The 18,466-nt window shown below is 37.2% G+C and overlaps 1 protein-coding gene and 1 pseudogene across 2 annotated transcripts in view; both read right to left on the minus strand.

Annotated features, from left to right (window-relative positions):
* Positions 1-3,007: 3,007 nt before the first annotated feature.
* Positions 3,008-4,533, minus strand: LOC131825615 (large ribosomal subunit protein uL30-like; annotated as a pseudogene).
* Positions 4,534-7,796: 3,263 nt separating this feature from the next.
* SLC25A36 (solute carrier family 25 member 36) overlaps positions 7,797-18,466 on the minus strand; it is a 36,014-nt gene continuing 25,344 nt past the window's right edge. For both annotated transcript variants that reach the window (XM_059163935.1, XM_059163934.1), the window contains 3 exons: positions 17,393-17,459; positions 14,210-14,499; positions 7,797-11,758 (listed from right to left, as the gene is read on the minus strand). In XM_059163935.1, coding sequence (XP_059019918.1) covers positions 11,565-11,758; positions 14,210-14,499; positions 17,393-17,459 — 551 coding nt within the window. In that variant the 3' untranslated portion in view covers positions 7,797-11,564. The remainder of the gene's footprint in view (positions 11,759-14,209; positions 14,500-17,392; positions 17,460-18,466) is intronic.

The raw sequence follows: 18,466 nt of genomic DNA on the forward strand, positions 1-18,466 counted from the left end.
TTGTCTCTCCTTTCTGGTTACTCCTTTTAAACTGATTTTTGAAAAAGAATAATTCCACGTTTTCCTCTTCTTCTAGTATGGAAGTGGTACTATTTCTATTCTTTCATTGGTTGTCCTTCATTTTACAACACACACTTAACATTTAAAATGAATCAAAATCAGGCCATCTGGGTGGCTCAGTCAGTTAAGCGTTGGCCTTCGGCTCAGGTTATGATCCCAGGGTCCTGAGATTGAGCCCTAGGTGGGCTCCTTGCTCAGCAGGGAGCCTGGTTCTCCCTCCGGCTCTGCCTGCCGCTCTCCCTCCCCCTGCTCCTGCTCTCTCTCACTTTCTTGCTCTATTTCAAATAAGTAAACAAAAAATCTTAAATAAGATGAGTCAAAATCTCCATCTTCTACATGAATAAGTTTATAGAACACTTCGACTCCATTCATCTCCTTTTCTCCTTTCATAAAATTATAATGTGCTATATTTTTTGTCATGTTTTGTTTTTTAAAATCCCATTATCATTACTTTTTTTCTTTTTTTAAAGATTTTATTTATTTGACAGAGAGAGAGAGAGAGAGAGATCAATCACAAGTAGGTAGAGGCAGGCAGAGGGAGAGGGGAAGCAGGCTTCCCACTGAGCAGAGAGCCCGATGCGGGGCTTGATCCCAGGACCCTGAGATCAATCACAAGTAGGTAGAGGCAGGCAGAGGGAGAGGGGAAGCAGGCTTCCCGCTGAGCAGAGAGCCCGATGCGGGGCTTGATCCCAGGACCCTGAGATCATGACCTGAGCTGAAGGCAGAGGCTTTAACCCACTGAGCCACCCAGGCGCCCCTATCATTACTCTTTTATATGGCGAACTACCTTTTCCATTTGCCTGACCAACTTTCTGCTTCTTGGTTTAGCATTTTTCTTGCATCTCAGGCCTGACACCACAAATTCCTCCTGCCTGATGTACACCTTGGAGGATTTCCTTTGATGACCTGCTGAGAGCACACTCCCTGTTTTAAATTTTTCTGAAATTTCTGTATTCCTTCCTCAGGCCTGAAGGATTTTTATTGGTTGAAAAACTAGCTTGGCAGCACATCGGAAGGAATTGTCCCCCTCTCTTCTGTTCTGCCTGTTAAGTCAGTTGTCACACTGACTGTCATTGCTTTGAAGGTTCGTCGTGTCAGAGGTAAAAGTCTGGATATTTTTATCCTCAAATCTTCTCTGCCTTTGGTTATCTAGTTTCATGATACTGTGTGTGGAGAGGAGCTCCTTTTTATGTATTCTGCTTGGGATTGTCGATCTAAGCGATCAGTTCTTCAGCAGCCGCCCAGTACTGGGGCGTCCTGTCTGCATCTCACCGTCTTCTCATACCTTCTTCTTCCTCTGGACAGCACGTGCTCCAACTTGCTGCGAAACCACGCTTCCCAGCTTTGTCCAACTGTGCTTTAAACTTTAGTTCTCAGTTCTAGGAGTTATATTTGGTTTTCAAATCTGCTCAACCATTTTTTAGTGTCCTACTCTCCTATTTTCAAGCATGTCTTATATTTTTAAAACTGTACTCATTTGCACTTTAATTTATATTTGGGAACTCCAGAGTCGCTTTTCACTTTGAGAGTGGGCTGCTTTTGCTTTTAAGGGTTGTCACTAGTGGTGCGGCTTCCTTGTGTGCTTATCGACCGTGTGCTGCTCACAGTCCTGGAAATTATTGATGTGTTCGCACCATAATCATAGACAAGGACTGCTTTTCCCAGAAAAGAATGGTCTTTGTTTCTACCATGCATTGAGATCCCATGTGTCTGGAACCACTTTAATTCTTGATCTTGACGCCCCATCCTCACTCTAGCAATGCTAAGTTGGGCTTTAATTCTACTTGGGGTCAGTACTGGGTCTCGGGGTTGGGCTTCTGTGTAATACTTGTGTCTTCTGCTCAGCACCAAGGAAACTTTGTCCACTCCCAGGCTGATGGAAGAAAGAATCCAAATTTACTACTGGGGCCCCAACTTAATGGGAAGGGTCTATCAGACTCCTCAACTTAAATGGGACCTGGTCACTCACTTCTGCCTCATTTGCTTCTGGGTCCGAGGTGGCTTGGCGTGCCCTCTTGACTTTCTAGGCTCTTATCATATCTTGGAGTTTGGCTTGCTCATTCCTCATTATGTTCTCTCTCAGATGGTAAGATTTTTAGAATACTTTACTGAGCATTTTAATTGCACTCATTAGAAGCACTGGCCCCAAAACCTAACCCATTGCAGGTAGCAGAAATCAAAATCTTCACTTTGCTTTGATGTTCTTCATATCACTATGTTTATAGGCATGTCTTAATCCAAATCAGGATACATTGTGATCTGTGGAGCTATGGATTCAGGTTTATCAATCCTGGGAATTGTCCAATTACCTTCTAAAATGTTGCCTCATTTACTAAATATAATGAAGTACATTAGACTTCTGATTCCATCCTCCATTATTTCCTAACTGATCTTTCATAGCCCTTCTCTTTACCTTTCCTGTCCTCTAGATAATTTATAGATAGGGTTCAAGTTTAAATCACTTTAGTTACATCTAGTCTGTTTTTATTCACCCACTGAGTTCTTGATTTCAGGGCCTATAGTTCTCTTTTTTCTGACAACTGAGCACTGTTCTTTGTAACTGTATTTCCAGTTCCTTCCAAAACAAGGCCCCAAGATCCCCCAGTCTCAAGTATGCCCCTGAGCTTGGTCTACTGCAGTCTTGTGTTCATGCTTGGGTATTCGTTCATCAACATTAAACTCCACGATAGAAGATGGGACATAGCAGGACTCCCTCTTCCATGCCAGGAGTCCTCTGCTGACCTCGGAGGTGGAAACACACTGGAACTTTCCCTTGGAACTGGGCTGTGATGACAAGTGCCTGCCAGGAGCATCATCATCTTGTCCTTGACCCTCCCTCTAGTTTCCAAAGATATAACATTAAATAATCTTCTTTGAAGACACTGGTAAAAATTCCAAGAGATAAAACACATGCCACCAGTGCGCTATGCTTTCAGATATTCTGCATTTAATTCAGCTGACAAATGAGCTGATTGATGTGTCCCCTCGAGAGCCAGGTAAGCCCACCTCCTTGAGGAAGCCCACTATTCTTGGTAGCAGGATAGGCCACTGAGAGATGGAAAGGATGTAAGAATGCAGAGATCTGGAAGTTCTTCCCTGGAAAGACAATTTCATAAATGAGATCTTCCAAGCAAGTAACACCCTACTTCCCCAGGTGCTCGTCAATCACTGTGTTGTCTGTCAAAGGGATGGTTTTATTCTTCACCTTGTCTTGCCCATGTTTCAAGATGAGTTTCTGGGCAGACTTCAGATTTGGAAGTCCTCGGGTCATGTAAGTTTCCACTCTATGTAGTGTTTTTAATGGTCTGGGGGGTTACTCTGAAAAAGACATCACTGAAAATCTTCGGGCGAAGCCTGGCAGTAGTCCTCTGCACCAGTGAACTCACCCCATTCATCCTTTGGATGCATACAGCAGAGCCCAAGGAATATTTATCTGGCACTTCCAAGCCACAAGGTTTCCCTTCTAGTCATCTGAGGCGCAACATGTCATGTTGCTGCCGCTGGGAATAATGTAAGAACCATTTCGGTCCCTTAAAACTGAGCTCTTTTCCTTTGTTCTGCTCCTTGTCCAAAAGTGCCTGCTTTGCTTGAGAGGCTTCAAGGGCCTGATAAGCCATCATCTTTTTCAGATTTTCTGGAACCAGAGGGATCTTCTATCTTTGCTCTTGCTGTTGTTTCCAAACCTGCGGCTACTGCTCTATAGTTTTCATTTTTATGGTTAACTATTAAAGTCTGTTTATTCTTAATACTGTAGGCTCATCTTTGTAATTGTAACTACTAGCTACTCTGCATTTTCTCTCTTAAGTCCTTGATGGTGTCAATCTGTTTTTTCCACGTTTCTGTGATCACTCAGGGCCTGCCAGCTCTTATGTTTGGAAATTAAGCAATGCTGAGTCTGTAGGCCCAACTTGAAGAGTTTCCCCCCACCAGACTTGACTCTGCTTCTACTGGTATCCAAGGAGTACCCCCCACCCATCCTGGGAGCACCTCAGTCTACTGATGCCCCTGTTCTTCAGGCCTGGGCCCCAGATGCAATTGCTCCTGGACATGTAAGCCCCAGCACCAGTCCCCATCCTGATTAATCCAGATTTAGTTCTAATTGCTTAGTTTGGGGCTTGGTGTGGGGGAGGGAAAGGGAAAAGTTCTTGGGGAACCCTTCTACTTTTTGTGAGCTAGTTCTGAGTTCTAGTTGTCATGGAGATGAGTAGTTCAGAGGTCCTGCCTGCTTGATAGCAAAATCAGATAAAGTTCTCCATTTTATTTCTCAAAACATATTAAGCATGACTATTTTATGAACTGTACTTTGAGAATTCCAGTACCTCAAGCCTTCATGGGTTTCATTATGTAGCATTCAAACTTTTTTTACTTTGCATTAGATTAAAAAAGAAAAGGCTTGAAGTGAACAAATCTTAAATATACAGATAATGTATCTTCACATTGTGTACACACGTTTAACCGTACCCAGATCAGCATGTAGGACTTTTCTGCTACTCCAGAAACTTTCACTAGGCCCCGTTGCTAGTCAACTCCTCTCCAACTCCAGGTACACTAATTTGACTTCTATCAAGCTGGCTAGGTTTTCCTGTTCTTGACCATTATATAAATGGAGTACAGTGTATACTACTCTGTGCCTGGCTTCTTTCACCTAACATGTCTTTAATACTCATTTACATTATTGCACGTATCTGTAATTCCTACTTTGCTTTTTGTTTTATAATGTAGTATTTCACTGCATGATTTACAATAAACTTTCTCTTGATATCCACCCTTAGAAATAAAAGAGCTATGAAAATTTTGGAGATTTTCATTTCTCTTGGCAATTCCCACCTCCCCCTTCCCTACCAGCAGTAATTCTGGGTTATAGCATAGAAATAATTTTAAACTTTTTTCTTAAAAACTTCATCTTTCCAAGGTAGCTATACCATTTCACATTCTAAACAGCAATGTAGGCAGTTCCAATTGTTTCTACATCCTTGGTATTATGTCTGCTTCTCATTGTATTGGCTATGCTGCATTACTTTATTTGTGGTTCTAATTAGTATTACTAATCATGTTAAGCAACTTTACATATGCTTATTTTAAAAAGTGTTTAGGTCATTACCTGTTTGTGTGTATATTTTATGACATATCCTGTCAGATATATTTTAAATATTTTCTTGCAGACTGTGGCTGCACTTTTATTTTAATGATGTTTTTAATTTTGAGGGCTTTTTCTTAATGGTTGGTGCCTCCTGTGGACTCTAATCCCTGCCTACTCCAAGTTTGCAAACGTATTTTTTTTTTCCAGAAGGTTTGCAATTTTAATCTTTAGACCCGTATTGTTTTGAGTATGGTGAGGTAATGGCTCACTTTTCCTGCTGATGTCCAGCTGCTCTTATGGGGGTCAGGGACAATGAAAAAGACTATATGTGACTTAGGAAAATTCACATCAAGTAACCTACACCACTAAAACATCTGAATAAGTTCAATCAACGGGTATCAATCTTACTGGATAATCTTTAAAGGTAAGATTCAGAAATAGCAAAAGTGGGCCTTTTATCCTTGGCTATTTAGAAGACTTAAGAATTGAGGGGCTTTGGAAAGTATGAGGGACTGGGACACAAAACAGGACTCTAACACTCCATTTTGTTGAGCTGGATGTGCTGAGCTACTTTTAATGAGACTAGGTTTAGAATCCTAGGTCTACCACTAGTTTGAAAAATCTCGAGACACTTTTATTTGAGAGAGCACACATAGGCATGAGCACAGGGAGGGGCAGGTGAAGAGGGAGAGGAAAAGGGAGAGAATCCCAAGCAGGTTCCACACCCATCATGGAGCCTGATTGGGGGACTGATCCCATTACCCTGAGATCATGACCCAAGCCAAAACCGAAAGTCTGAGGCTCAATTAAGTCACACAGGCACCCCTCAGAAGTTTTTCTATCAAATCCCAGGAGAGAATAGAAGAAAATGGGTTATTTATCTGATGGGCTACTAGAACACCTTGATCTTTGTTTCAACAAGGAATGCTCCTCCCCAAATCAGCCTGTTAGGTTTGTTTCAAAGCTTGGTTTAAATACTGTTTTCTCCAGCCAACCTTTCCAGATCTTTCTAAAAGAATCAATCACCATAACACTTCCAGAGAACGTATGACACTGCTGAGGCTCAAAGGTAGCATAATTGAGAACAGCTCACCTAAGACACACTTAATCTAATGACTTAATCTAATGTTTAGGTTTGACTTGCTTTGTTGTTACAAAGATGTTTGATGGTGGTGGGGAATCCGGTGTTTCCCTTGTGGCCTCAGAAGTAACCTAAGGCTCTATATAGACCAGCTTCAGTAATAGTTCACTACTCCAATTCATGTACCTAGCTCTATTTCTTATTATCCCCCAGCATGTTTCATCCTGAGCCAATCCCCATATATCTTTCATCTAAATTGTCTTTTGTTTTGTTACTCATTCTAGTGTTCATCCCAAAGGCTGTTGAATAATCTAGTATAGTAAATAAACACAGGATTAAGATTCAGAACACCAAGTAAAAAAAACCCCACTATGACTAATATCCCTCTAAATATCACTTGCCCATTCACCCAATCTATAGGTTGCTGGAAAACCACATGAAATCACTGTATAAACATAGCACTCTATGAATTTAAATTACTGAACTGATTCCATATATATTAAGGTAGCCAGCTAATTTGTGCAATGTGGAAAAAAAAATTAGGAGAATAAAGGAAATCACTTAACTACACTTTACTTTCTTGTCTGAGTTTATTAGTTGTGTGGACTTCATACTTGAACCTTAGGAAATCATACACTCACAAATTTCCTCCTCTACCATGGATCCTAATAGTCAGTAACACACACACACACACACAAATTTAAACTTGGGACACTAAGCAGTAAAATATGCTTGGCATACCAACTTCAACCATTATTTTGCCAATATCCTCACTTCACCCACTACTTCAGTGGAAAGTAGTCCAAAAGCTTTCAGTTTTGTTTGAGAGAAGGGACATGACAATCCTATCCTGGTTTCCTCACCTACAAAACTAGGTGATGTTTCATGGTAGCTACAACTTGTGAAAACTTCCAACGAAACAGAAATGTAAAATGGGTAAGTACTATAGAACACTTTTATCTGTCGATTGTTTCAACCTATTATATGAAGACTCATTTGGCCATTTTAACAAGCTTGAACTTTTAATATTCTTAGCTTTCAGAAAGGTGAAAACCAAAACTAACACAAAGTCATGATGTTAAAATATCATTACAACCGGGGGGGTGGGAGGAAGGGTAAGTGGGTGATGGGTATTGAGGAGGACACATGTTGCGATGAGCACTGGGTGTTATATGCAAATAATGAATCGTTGAACACCACAAAACTAACGATGTAAGATAAAATGTAAAAAAATCATCTCAATCTAAGGAGGTATCAAATAACCTCATTAGGCTCAAATTTTTCAGATATTCTTTTCAAATAGGATGTTTTGATATATGAAAAGTATGGTACCTAAATTATCAATAAACCTGTGGAATATATGGCAGAACAGAAGAATCTTACTGACTTACGAGGGAATCAGATAATTTGACCTTTTGTTTCCTATAGAGAAATCACTATGTCTAGCAGATTGGAGTCCAACGCTTAAACTTGAAAATGGCAATACACTTTTGTTCTTCACTTCATCCTAAAAAGTGTGATTACATTCTCCCCAAACCAAAATTTTAGAATACATTATAGGAAAAAACCCCCATATTTTCATAAGGATATTTTAATTTTTTAATTTTAACAATTCAAATAAAATTCAGCTAGTTAACATAAATAGAATAAATGCACATAATTTACAGCCAAGTACACAAAATGCGAGAATAGCAAACCTCACATAAATGGTCAAAAGATATCAACTCTTTTGAAGTTGATTACTTAGCTATGACTAACAGATCATAATTTAACTGTTCACATATGAGGGGTACACATTCAAGTGTTTATTAACAAAAAAAAACTGAGTGAAACTAGAACTTTCAGTTTCTAAAAGGAGTAGCATAAAAAGCAGTGTAGAGATTAACAAGAATTATAAGTGCATGATGGAGAAGAGAACTGAGTGGGCAGAAAGTTAGCACATTGTATGAAACATTCTCATGTAATTAAAATTCCTTCTAATTTGTATCATTCAGAAATACATTTTTTCTTAGGAATGTTTAAGTCATGATCAGTAGACAGAAAGGCTCAACTATTTTATTTATCAGCCCAAAAGGGGTCCCTACAGTACTAATAGTCTGGGCAGAAGAACATGTAAACAATGAAAGACAGGCATGAACAATATTGGAAGAGTAAAGGATAGACTGATTTCTAGCACTTAAATCCTTTAAGTTCAGATCAGTATTTTTAGTGACTTAAATCTAAAAATGCCAACATGTTTATACTCCAGTAAAAGAATAAACACTCGTTATTTTTAACACCCTGGTCCTAATACAGTCATGCTATTCCACAATGGGCATTAGGTTTTAGGAGACAAGGCTGGATCAAATAATCTAACCATATTCTATCCTGGTTTCAAAATTACAAATAAATTACTAGTGACCTCCAACTAGTAATGCTGGGTCCACAAAATTACATACATAATGAAAATTAAGACAAAGCTTTGGTGATAGTTTTGTTTTTTCTTTCTTTTTCTTTTTCTTTCCCCCTCCTGGATTCAAAAGCACTATATTCCACCCCACAGTCACAGGGTTGGTAGTACTCAGATCTGGACTTTGAAATTTAGTAAACTGTCTATGAGCCACCAGTGCCAAAGTTCTATCTAATGCTCTATGAGCATACTCTTACAATATCTACTGCTTTAACTTGAGTAAGTTCAATTCAATTTCCTGATAAAATTCTGTAATAAAAGTACAGACAAATCTGAAGAGTGCTGCCAAGTCTCTATACTAGAAATAAAAAGTCATCTGATAGAAAATAGATAACAAAACACAGCTTTAAAAAAAATTCAATGCTTTAAGTATGTGTTTTTCTTTTTAAACATTTGCATCAATTAAAAAAAAAAATCTCCAAAGAAATGTTTCAGAGACAAACTTTATATACAACTTTTATATATATTTTTCTTTTTTAAATTATCTGTCACATAAAGTAAACCATGGCAGATTGTGCTTTGGGGAAAAAAAAAAAACCTAAAATAAGATTCATAGCTTCTTTCCAGTTGTTGCACAAAGAAACAAAATCTAAGACTCTAAGATCTTTTCTTTCAGTACACAGAGAATACTCACTTTTAAAATCTGAATATAATACACAAAGGTCAACATAAGTTTTACTTGCTAAATACAAACAAGAAAAGAATACATGTTCATCCTTGAAGGACACTTATTATGAATGTGCTAGCACTAAATAATAAGATGTTCCATAGCTGCTGGTTTTCATATCATTCTTAATCACTTGTGGTGTACTGAGATCAATACCATTAGGGAGAATCTGTTTTACATTCAACACAACTAATGTTTACAAATCTTTGCAAGGCAAATGGCACTGTATTAGGCAGTGTTAAGTGGCACCTGAAAAGGCAAACACTATGAGACTTTCTCTACAGATTTAAGTTAGAAATCCCTAGATTTTTCAATTTTTTTTGGCATGTTTCTCACAATAAATGTCAAAGCTAAAATTCACCATAAAGGTACGAATAATCCCAAAGGTAATGAAACGGAATTTGCCTTTGGTCTCCAAAGAGATTGGAATATTTTTTAATTCCAATCAAAGCACCTCAAAAACATCCAGTTATGTTGATTATAAGGAGTTAAGAAGGTGAAGGAATTTAAGAGGGCACTGTGTTTCACTGGTGATAGCAGAGAAAGCTTGCAAGGACATGCTACAATTTTCTGTGTTAGGGGCATTAGAGTGTACATAGAGTACATAAAACATTTATATTATTAAAGATCTCCAAACACCGTATCTAAAACCCAGAAAAATGTTTTGAACATGGTTTCTGCCTAATACATGACCAATGTTTAAAAAAAAAAAAATCTTAACATGGAATACTCTACTCTCACCCTTCTCCAAAAAAAGGCCACAAAGTGCATTCACAAAGTCATTCTTAAAATAAAGCCATTGCACAAAATGTACAGTTCATCTATACTGAAATGAGTACCACACTGGAGTTTAATTGTAGATGTTTTATACACCAGTATAGCAACATCCATAAGCAAAAGTCTCTTAACAGATTTACAGCAAACATCTTCAGAAGGGCCATACATATATACATTTAGGTACTAAAAGGTACAGCTGAACTCAACAGCAAAATGTAAAAGCTATATCCTGTTAGGAAACGTAATCTGAATTAACTTGAGTCTTTCTATGATTTACCATTCAAGAAATCAGGATAACATAAATTTCTTGTCAAAGCAGTTTGTTCATTCACACAACTCTGGTCAATTAGAATCACTACCTGCTCAATCAGACAGCAGAGGGTCCCTCTTCTATGTTTATACTGCCCCAGGTATTTATAATGTCACCTTAAAAAAAGAAACCTAATAGGGCAAAGCTGAAAATTACCATTTTCTCTACAAAATAAATGCGATCTATATTGATCTTCTGGAAATAATTCAATGGTTCAAATTCCTAATGGGAAGGCAAACAAAGAAAGATTCAAAAGCGGTGAATTTTTTCTACTTTAAGAAAAAGCTAGGTATGACAGATGATAATTCAAGTTCGTAACTACTAAGTCACTAACAAGACAGCCACATTCATTCATGTACTGTAAAGTTAGAGAAGATATGAAGATGTGCTCAAGTTACTCAAAGGGCCAAGAATCAACATTTCACTGGTTTCTTCTGTCCCAAACTATTACACTGGGCTTGATACATTAATGAACAATTTAAGTGTCCACATCATGTTCAACATTAAGCACCTGTTACAGTGGAAACCAAAACATTTTAAAGCTAAAGATATGAAAGATCTTTTGACATTATTTCATTAGTTGTCAAAACTAGTGACTATTAATGCCAAATAATTAATTTTAAAATATTCCAGATCCTCTCAAGGAAATGGAAAAATAATACTAAGAATCTCACTTATTCTTGTTATTTTACAATTTTACATGAATTACACAGAAGCCAGAGGTAAGACATTTATGACTGTCAATACTATCTTTGGATAGTTGTAATATTTATACAATTAGGGATGGCTTTGTTTAGAAGACTGGAAAAGTGCTCATGGAATACACACTGTACTCTGCCATGAATCAACAAAATGCAACTATGTCCTGTGGACATGGTAGAGAAAATGGCAATTTGGAGAAAGGAGTGCTTCTAAAGGCTTTTTTCTTAGAGGCAGCCTAGGTTTTTTTTTTATTCGTATTACTGAAAAAGACCAAGTAATGTGTTTATGATTACTTTAATTCCTACAACCAAACTTCCATTTAGGCATAGTTACATGTTCCCAAACGTTTTACTTCTGTCCACCATGCTGGCTTCGATACTGCATGGTCCACTGGAATCTTTTGGTCTTCCCTCTTCATAGTATAGCAGCTTAAAGTTGCTATCCATTGAGAAGGTAGACCACCAATTCATAGGTGGCCATCATAATGGCTGTGTTTGGAATCTGTCTCACCAGATGAGTTGTTAGACCACGGTAAAGAGACCCATAACCTTCTTCTTGAACAACCAAAGATAGTGTCTGAAAAAAAGATCTATATTTTGTTCCCTCTTCACGTAGTCTTGTTCTTACAACTTCTGTTTAGGAGGGAAAAAAAAAAGTCATTTTAAAACATTTGTGATATCTTTTTTTTTTTTTTTTTAAAGATTATTTGTTTATTTATTTGACAGATGATCACAAGTGGGCCAAGAGGCAGGCGGGTGGGGGAGGGGAAGCAGGCTTCCTACTGAGCAGAGAGCCTGATGTGGGGCTCGATCCTAAGACCCTGGGATCATGATCTGAGCCAAAGGCAGAGGCTTTAACCCACTGAGCCACTTAGGTGCCCCTATTCGTGTTATCTTTATACCCTCCTAATGCTGAGTACATCCCATTTACCACTCTTCAAGTGTAAGCTCAGAATAAATATGGGAGTGATTTTTAATGTGTAACTTATTGAAACTGGTCTTATTACAGTAACACCCAACTTCTAAGACAGCTGGTTAAAATCACTAATAATAAATACTAGTTAAAAATTTAACAGGTTCCTGAATGGTTAAAGAATAAAACGAAAGTGTCAGTTGTATACTAGATATAGCTAAAAGGGACAATATATGTATAAGGAAAAGGTAAAGAAACAGAAAAAGGAATGCAGGTGGTAGAAAAAATGAACACACAAAGATAGTGTGAGAAATAAACACAAAAACTCTTAGGGGAACCCCACAATGAGAAAACAGAATTAATAATCTATATTTACAATGGTCCACATGAAACAAACATGAAATTTCATGTGCATGAGCCTAAAATTGTTCAAAACACCAGCTGTTAGCTAAAAGGCCCCATCTGGGAAGCAACTACGCAAAATTCTAAAATTTTAGAGCTCTAAGAGATATAAAAGATTATGGTTAGTCCATTATTTCTTAGTTTTGAAAGGTGAGAAAATTGGACTGTTGAGAGGTTTTAGTCATCTGGGGGTAGAGGCTGGGACAAGATTTCAGAGCTCTCTACTGGAGTCTGTTTTTCCAACATACTACTCCTGATGGGCCTAGAACTATTTTCACTGTAAATGTTACTATTTGAAATTTCTTGTATCTTATCTTAAAAATTCATACCATTTATATATTCCACCCAAAATATTGTTTATTAATTACCCCTTCATGTAAGGACATAATCTTACTTGAGGGGACAGGATGCTTACAACTCCAAAACTGTCTCTTACCCTTAGCAGGCCACGATCCTAGGTATCCTATAGTAGCCAGAACCTAAACAATGCTGCTGATAACTGTCCTCTTTTGACTTCTCCTAAAGAGAGAAGTTAGCAACTTCCCTCAAGAAGTGGAGCTAAGTTCACAGTCCAACTTGGTTAGAGTTAGTTTTACTCATAAAATTACATTTTAGAGCAAATACTTATTTCCTCCTAGCCCTGTTTCTTTTGTCTTGATACAGCTTTAATCACAGAGCCTTAGACTTATAAGGATGAATGTGAATGTTAATCGGTGTAACAAAAGTGAAGCATTTAGATTAAAAGCCCAAAGTAGGGGTGCTTGGATGGATCAGTCAGTGTAGCATCCAATTCTTGATCTCAAGTCCCATGCTGGGTGTAGAGATTACTTGAAAGAAAAAAAAAAAATCCTAAAATCCCTGAGGTTTAGTCAGTCAGTTAAAAGCCTGCCTTCAGCTGAGGCTGTGACCCCGGGGTCCTGGGATTGAGCCCTGCACCAGGGCTCCCTGCTCAATGCGAAGCCTGCTTCTCCCTCTGCTTGTTCTCTGACAAATTAAGTCTTAAAAAAAAAGGGGCAAAACAAACCCCAAATACAACAAAATCAAAGTCTACACTTAAAACAAGTTACAAAAAAATCTCAGCATCCTACAGACAAATTTTTAAGTGATTTTATTATCTATCAATCAAAGAGGCTAACAGTATAAGATATAATGACAGAAATAAATCATTCATATATATTTATTTACCAAAATGAAATAATGTAAAATAGGCTGGTGTTTTGGATTATAGATTCCCATTTCAAATTTGGGCTTCTCCACTGAGTAAACTATGTGACCTGAGTAAGCTCTGCTCTGTGACCTTCGGCAACTTAATCTTAACATTTCATTTCCCATTTGAAAATGAAGACAAACTCTGGTTATATTCTAGCATACTTAGACTTAAATGGAGAAGGTAAGTACTTTGCAGGAATTTTTTGTAGATTAGCAATAATGTATATAAAGTATCTAGTATACCATCTATAGCCACACTTTTTTTTTTTTTTTTCTTAAACTTGCTCAATCACTACCTGGCTGGAATCTGACTGACTCAGGGCTAAAATGCGACGGTCCAGAGTGCATGCTAAATCTCCATCATGATACTGTAATATATACTGACCTATTAAACCAGTTACTTATACAGATTTAATTCCATTATGAACTCCTAAGAACTGTGTTTTGTTTTACTGATTTCAATAAAATTATAAATGTTCTAATAAATGGGTCATTGGCTGACATGGGAAAATACTTGTAAATTAACCGAGTTTTACTCATAGAAACTCCATTCCTCTTACCATGTGGATATGCTATAGTTGTGGCACAAGTTTTTGAGGTGGCAGCAGCCAGCATCATTCCCACAAAATCGGACGCTTCTTTCACAGACTCTTCATCATTTTCCATTGTAGAAGCAATCTTATATTCTAGTAGTTTTTGCTTAATACTTTCATAAATAACAAAATGGATAACCGTCTCTGATATGCCAGCATATGAAGCAGACATGCCCCTATAAAATCCTCTAAGTCCATCTGTCTGATACACTTTACGAATACATTCAAAAGCACCCATTCGCTTTTCTCCACGGTTCCTGAAAAGCAAAAAGGAAGAATCTTGTTTACAAAGTAGTACAGGTTTTTAAATAAAGTCAATAAAATGCAGTAGAAATTTGTCACTCTAAATAGAGGATGATCCTCTAACTCATGGAGAAGTGAATATTAAGACATTCATTTTATTTTTTTTATTTTTATTTTATTTATTTTTTTTTTTTTAAAGATTTTATTTATTTATTTGACAGAGAGAGATCACAGTAGACAGAGAGGCAGGCAGAGAGAGAGGAGGAAGCAGGCTCCCCGCTGAGCAGAGAGCCCGATGCGGGACTCGATCCCAGGACCCTGAGATCATGACCTGAGCCGAAGGCAGCAGCTTAACCCACTGAGCCACCCAGGCGCCCAAGACATTCATTTTAGACTTTATTCTTTTATCCCAAGTTTGTCACATTAAGACATTCATTTTAGACTTTATTCTTTTATCCCAAGTTAAGACATTCATTAAGAATATTAAGACATTCGTTTTAGACTTTATTCTTTTATCCCAAGTTTGTCACATTAGATGGATACCATGGAAGAAGTTTATTTTACTAATGCAAAATACATTACATTAAATCTTCAGTTTCATGTACTCATTAAGTTTATACTATAGGGATAAAAAATAAAATAGTCCAAATACATTGTGACTGCAGCTCAAGATAAAAACAAACTCTCACATTATGTCATTAAATCCAGTTCTAAGTTGACAAGATTTCTTCTGCACTTAGTAACATGAAAGAGTGACTGAGACACCAATGATGATAGTACATCACAAAGCAGGGAATATAATTAATGCGATACTTGTGCATCTGCAGAATTCTTCCAAACCCACTCAGTTCTTTCCCAAAAATGACTGCGTGAATGTAAATCAAATTTCCTATAATCCTTCGAAGGCAACAGTCCTATCTTTCATGTCGGTATCATGGTGAAAGGTGAATGCAGACCCCTACAGTTATAAAATATTTATGGGCAGTGTACCCACTCTTATATAAGTATATACTTTTGAGTTTGTAAAAATAGTACCTTACATTATGATTCTCCCAACAGAACCTTATCTATAAGAAATGAGTTTAAATGCTACCTACAGGGAAAGAAATAGAAAATTTATCTATTTATAAATTATATACAACCTATTTCTGACATAACAAAAACACAATTAAGACACCTATGATAACCTACAAATTCCTCCAGTTTTACGACCTAATTATTGTCTTGAACTAGTAACTGTCCTCAATTAATGACACTGACTAAAAACTTTCTTTGAATGATCCATGAAACCAACTCTAATCAGTTTCTACCAGAGACTTCCTCACAAAAAGTTAAAATCCTACAAGTCCTAATGAGTAATATGTAAACACATCAGCCCTATTCTTGATTTGATGGTTATACATTAGCACCCTTAAACCAACCTTTAACTATTACCTCAACTCTATCCCATTCCCTATCACTCCCCAAGCCTAAGAACTTGTGTTTGCTTGTGTTACAACTTTAAGTGAAAAAATAATAGAGATACTTTTCTCAGGACCCCCCACAGATCCACCCTACAACATACCGAAGCATACCCCTGGTAGTATAGTATGGACTGGTATCTTCACATTTCTCTAACTTTTGGGTTGTTTTAACTACCACTACCTTTCAGGTCTTTGGCTTTAGGAAGTAAACTTTGAGTTTTGCTTCAAGACACTTAAGATTTGATTTTAATTATTCTGGATGAAACAACGATTAGAGATGTTTCCAGTCTCCAAATAGCATATAGTTCAAAATGACAGAATGTAGGAAACAGGTATTTAAACAGGCATCATCATTACTATTTTTTTTTTTTAAAGATTTCATCCATTTATTTGATAGATAGAGATCACAAGTAGACAGAGAGGCGGAGAGACAGGAGGAAGCAGGCTCCCCGCCAAGCAGAAAGCCCGACGCAGGGGTTGATCCCAGGACCCTGGGATCATGACCGGAGCCCAAGGCAGAGAAGCTTCAACCCACTGAGCCACCCAGGCGCTCCAACAGGCATCATTATTAATGACTTCTTAGATAAGTTTTATTTAGTCTACGACATACATAGACTACTTCCCAAGCCCTAAAATATAACAGTGAAAATTTGTTACAAGTCTAGTCCATATCAAAAGGCTAAAGGTTTCCAAATTATTATTATTATACAGTAATAGAATCATCTCTCTAAAATCCCCATTCTTCATTCTCCAGGCTAACAGGAATAGAGATGGCTAGACTCTAAGCTGTACGGCTTGTGGCCTTTGCTCAGTTCCCAAACACGCCAGGCCCCAATCTTAAGACCTATGAGGTTTGCAACGACCACTGCTTCTGCCTAAAATGGGCTCAAAAACAAAATTCCTTGACTCTTCCATTTAAAGTTGGTCCCCACGGTTTCTTGGTGTATCTCTAGAACCAAGCAGTGTATCTGCTCAACAGACATTCATCAAATCAATGAACTCTGCTACCACAGAACGGTCATTGATAACAGACGAATTCTATGGATATATGAGAGCTAAATCCCTGCCACGCCTCTCTGTATATAAAATTTACCAAATTTGAGCAATGATCCTGCAAGATTTAATCTAGACCAGTTGATCATGGGTTGTTTACCTGTTGGGAGACTAAAATAATTCACATAGTGAAATTATCACTGCTTGGGCTAGGCTAATATATATTTTTTTATTTAAAAACACAACACAATATTCTTTCTTCCCTAGAAAGTCTCACATTGCCAACTAGTGTTATCACTTGCTTTTGACGGTAAACCCCAAAAAACAAAATCAGCATCAAAAGAGGGGAAAGACATGGCTAGGCACATGGCACTGAATTCTCATAGATATAAATTTACAGGAAAAAATTAGCTGAAATCAACTTTAATTTTATTTTAATGAGTTAACATACCTTGCATCAAGCTGTAACCGAGTCTTTATAAGCCAAATGGGGTTGGTCGCTGTGATTGCAGTAAAACCTAAACAAACATGTTTAAAATGAACTCTGGTAAAAATGAAGAATACATTATTAACATTAAGGTTTTAAAAATCATAGAAATCTATATTAAAGAAAATGTTTTAACTATTAATTGATGTATGCTATACACTTTTATTTTATAAACATACAACCATGAATATTTGTAGTTTATTTCTGATCTACATTCTCAAATTCTGACCATAACTAAAAAATTCTTTTAAGAGCAAAGCCTGATTATATATAAATTCCTCTCCCAAGTGTAGAAGGGTGCCCTCTACACTCTAAGCTAAATTTAGAAACCCATTTCTACAGACAAATATATGGAAATTTGGTGTATTCCAGGGCTTTTTAGCATGCAAACTCTACACAGCTACGTAAGGTCCAAATCCCTTATGTTCCAAGTGGTTTCTACCTAAAGGTCAGCATTTATTTTTGATCTTAGGTTGGCTATATAACAGCAAGGATTGTTGTTTGCCTTTATGAATGCTTTATATGAGCATATTCTTACTAATACTGTTAAAATAATGGTATCACAGAAGTAAGCCTTCTCTTAGGGTTAATAGGACAGATCTATTTCTTATCCACTTAACCATATAAAAAACTGGAAAGTTCAAGAAGTTACATACTGAACTTTCCTCTCACTTTTATAGACACTGAAGAGGGAAACTAGAGTAGAATGTAGTTCTGGTTTTCTTTAAAACTTAAGTACTGTGTACTCTCAGTGCAGAAGGGTGGTCGTCTAAGATGGCTCATTCCAGCTGGCAAATTAAGATCTCTGGAACAGTTGTTTCTAGACTAGTGCGTATCTTTTACTTTCTATCTTCCTACTGTTATGGAAAATAGCACACGAAATGCAATCTTGGTAACGGGAATTTATGAAAACTGCTTCATCTATAAAAAATGGGGTTTTAATGTATTGCTTGTGAACTTTTAAGATCACTACACAAACTTCACAGAACTACTTACATCAAACTGTATTTATTCAATTGGCCTTTAAGTTCAGTGAAA

This window comes from Mustela lutreola, chromosome 2, assembly GCF_030435805.1.
Source record: "Mustela lutreola isolate mMusLut2 chromosome 2, mMusLut2.pri, whole genome shotgun sequence".
In the NCBI taxonomy this organism is placed as follows: domain Eukaryota; kingdom Metazoa; phylum Chordata; class Mammalia; order Carnivora; family Mustelidae; genus Mustela; species Mustela lutreola.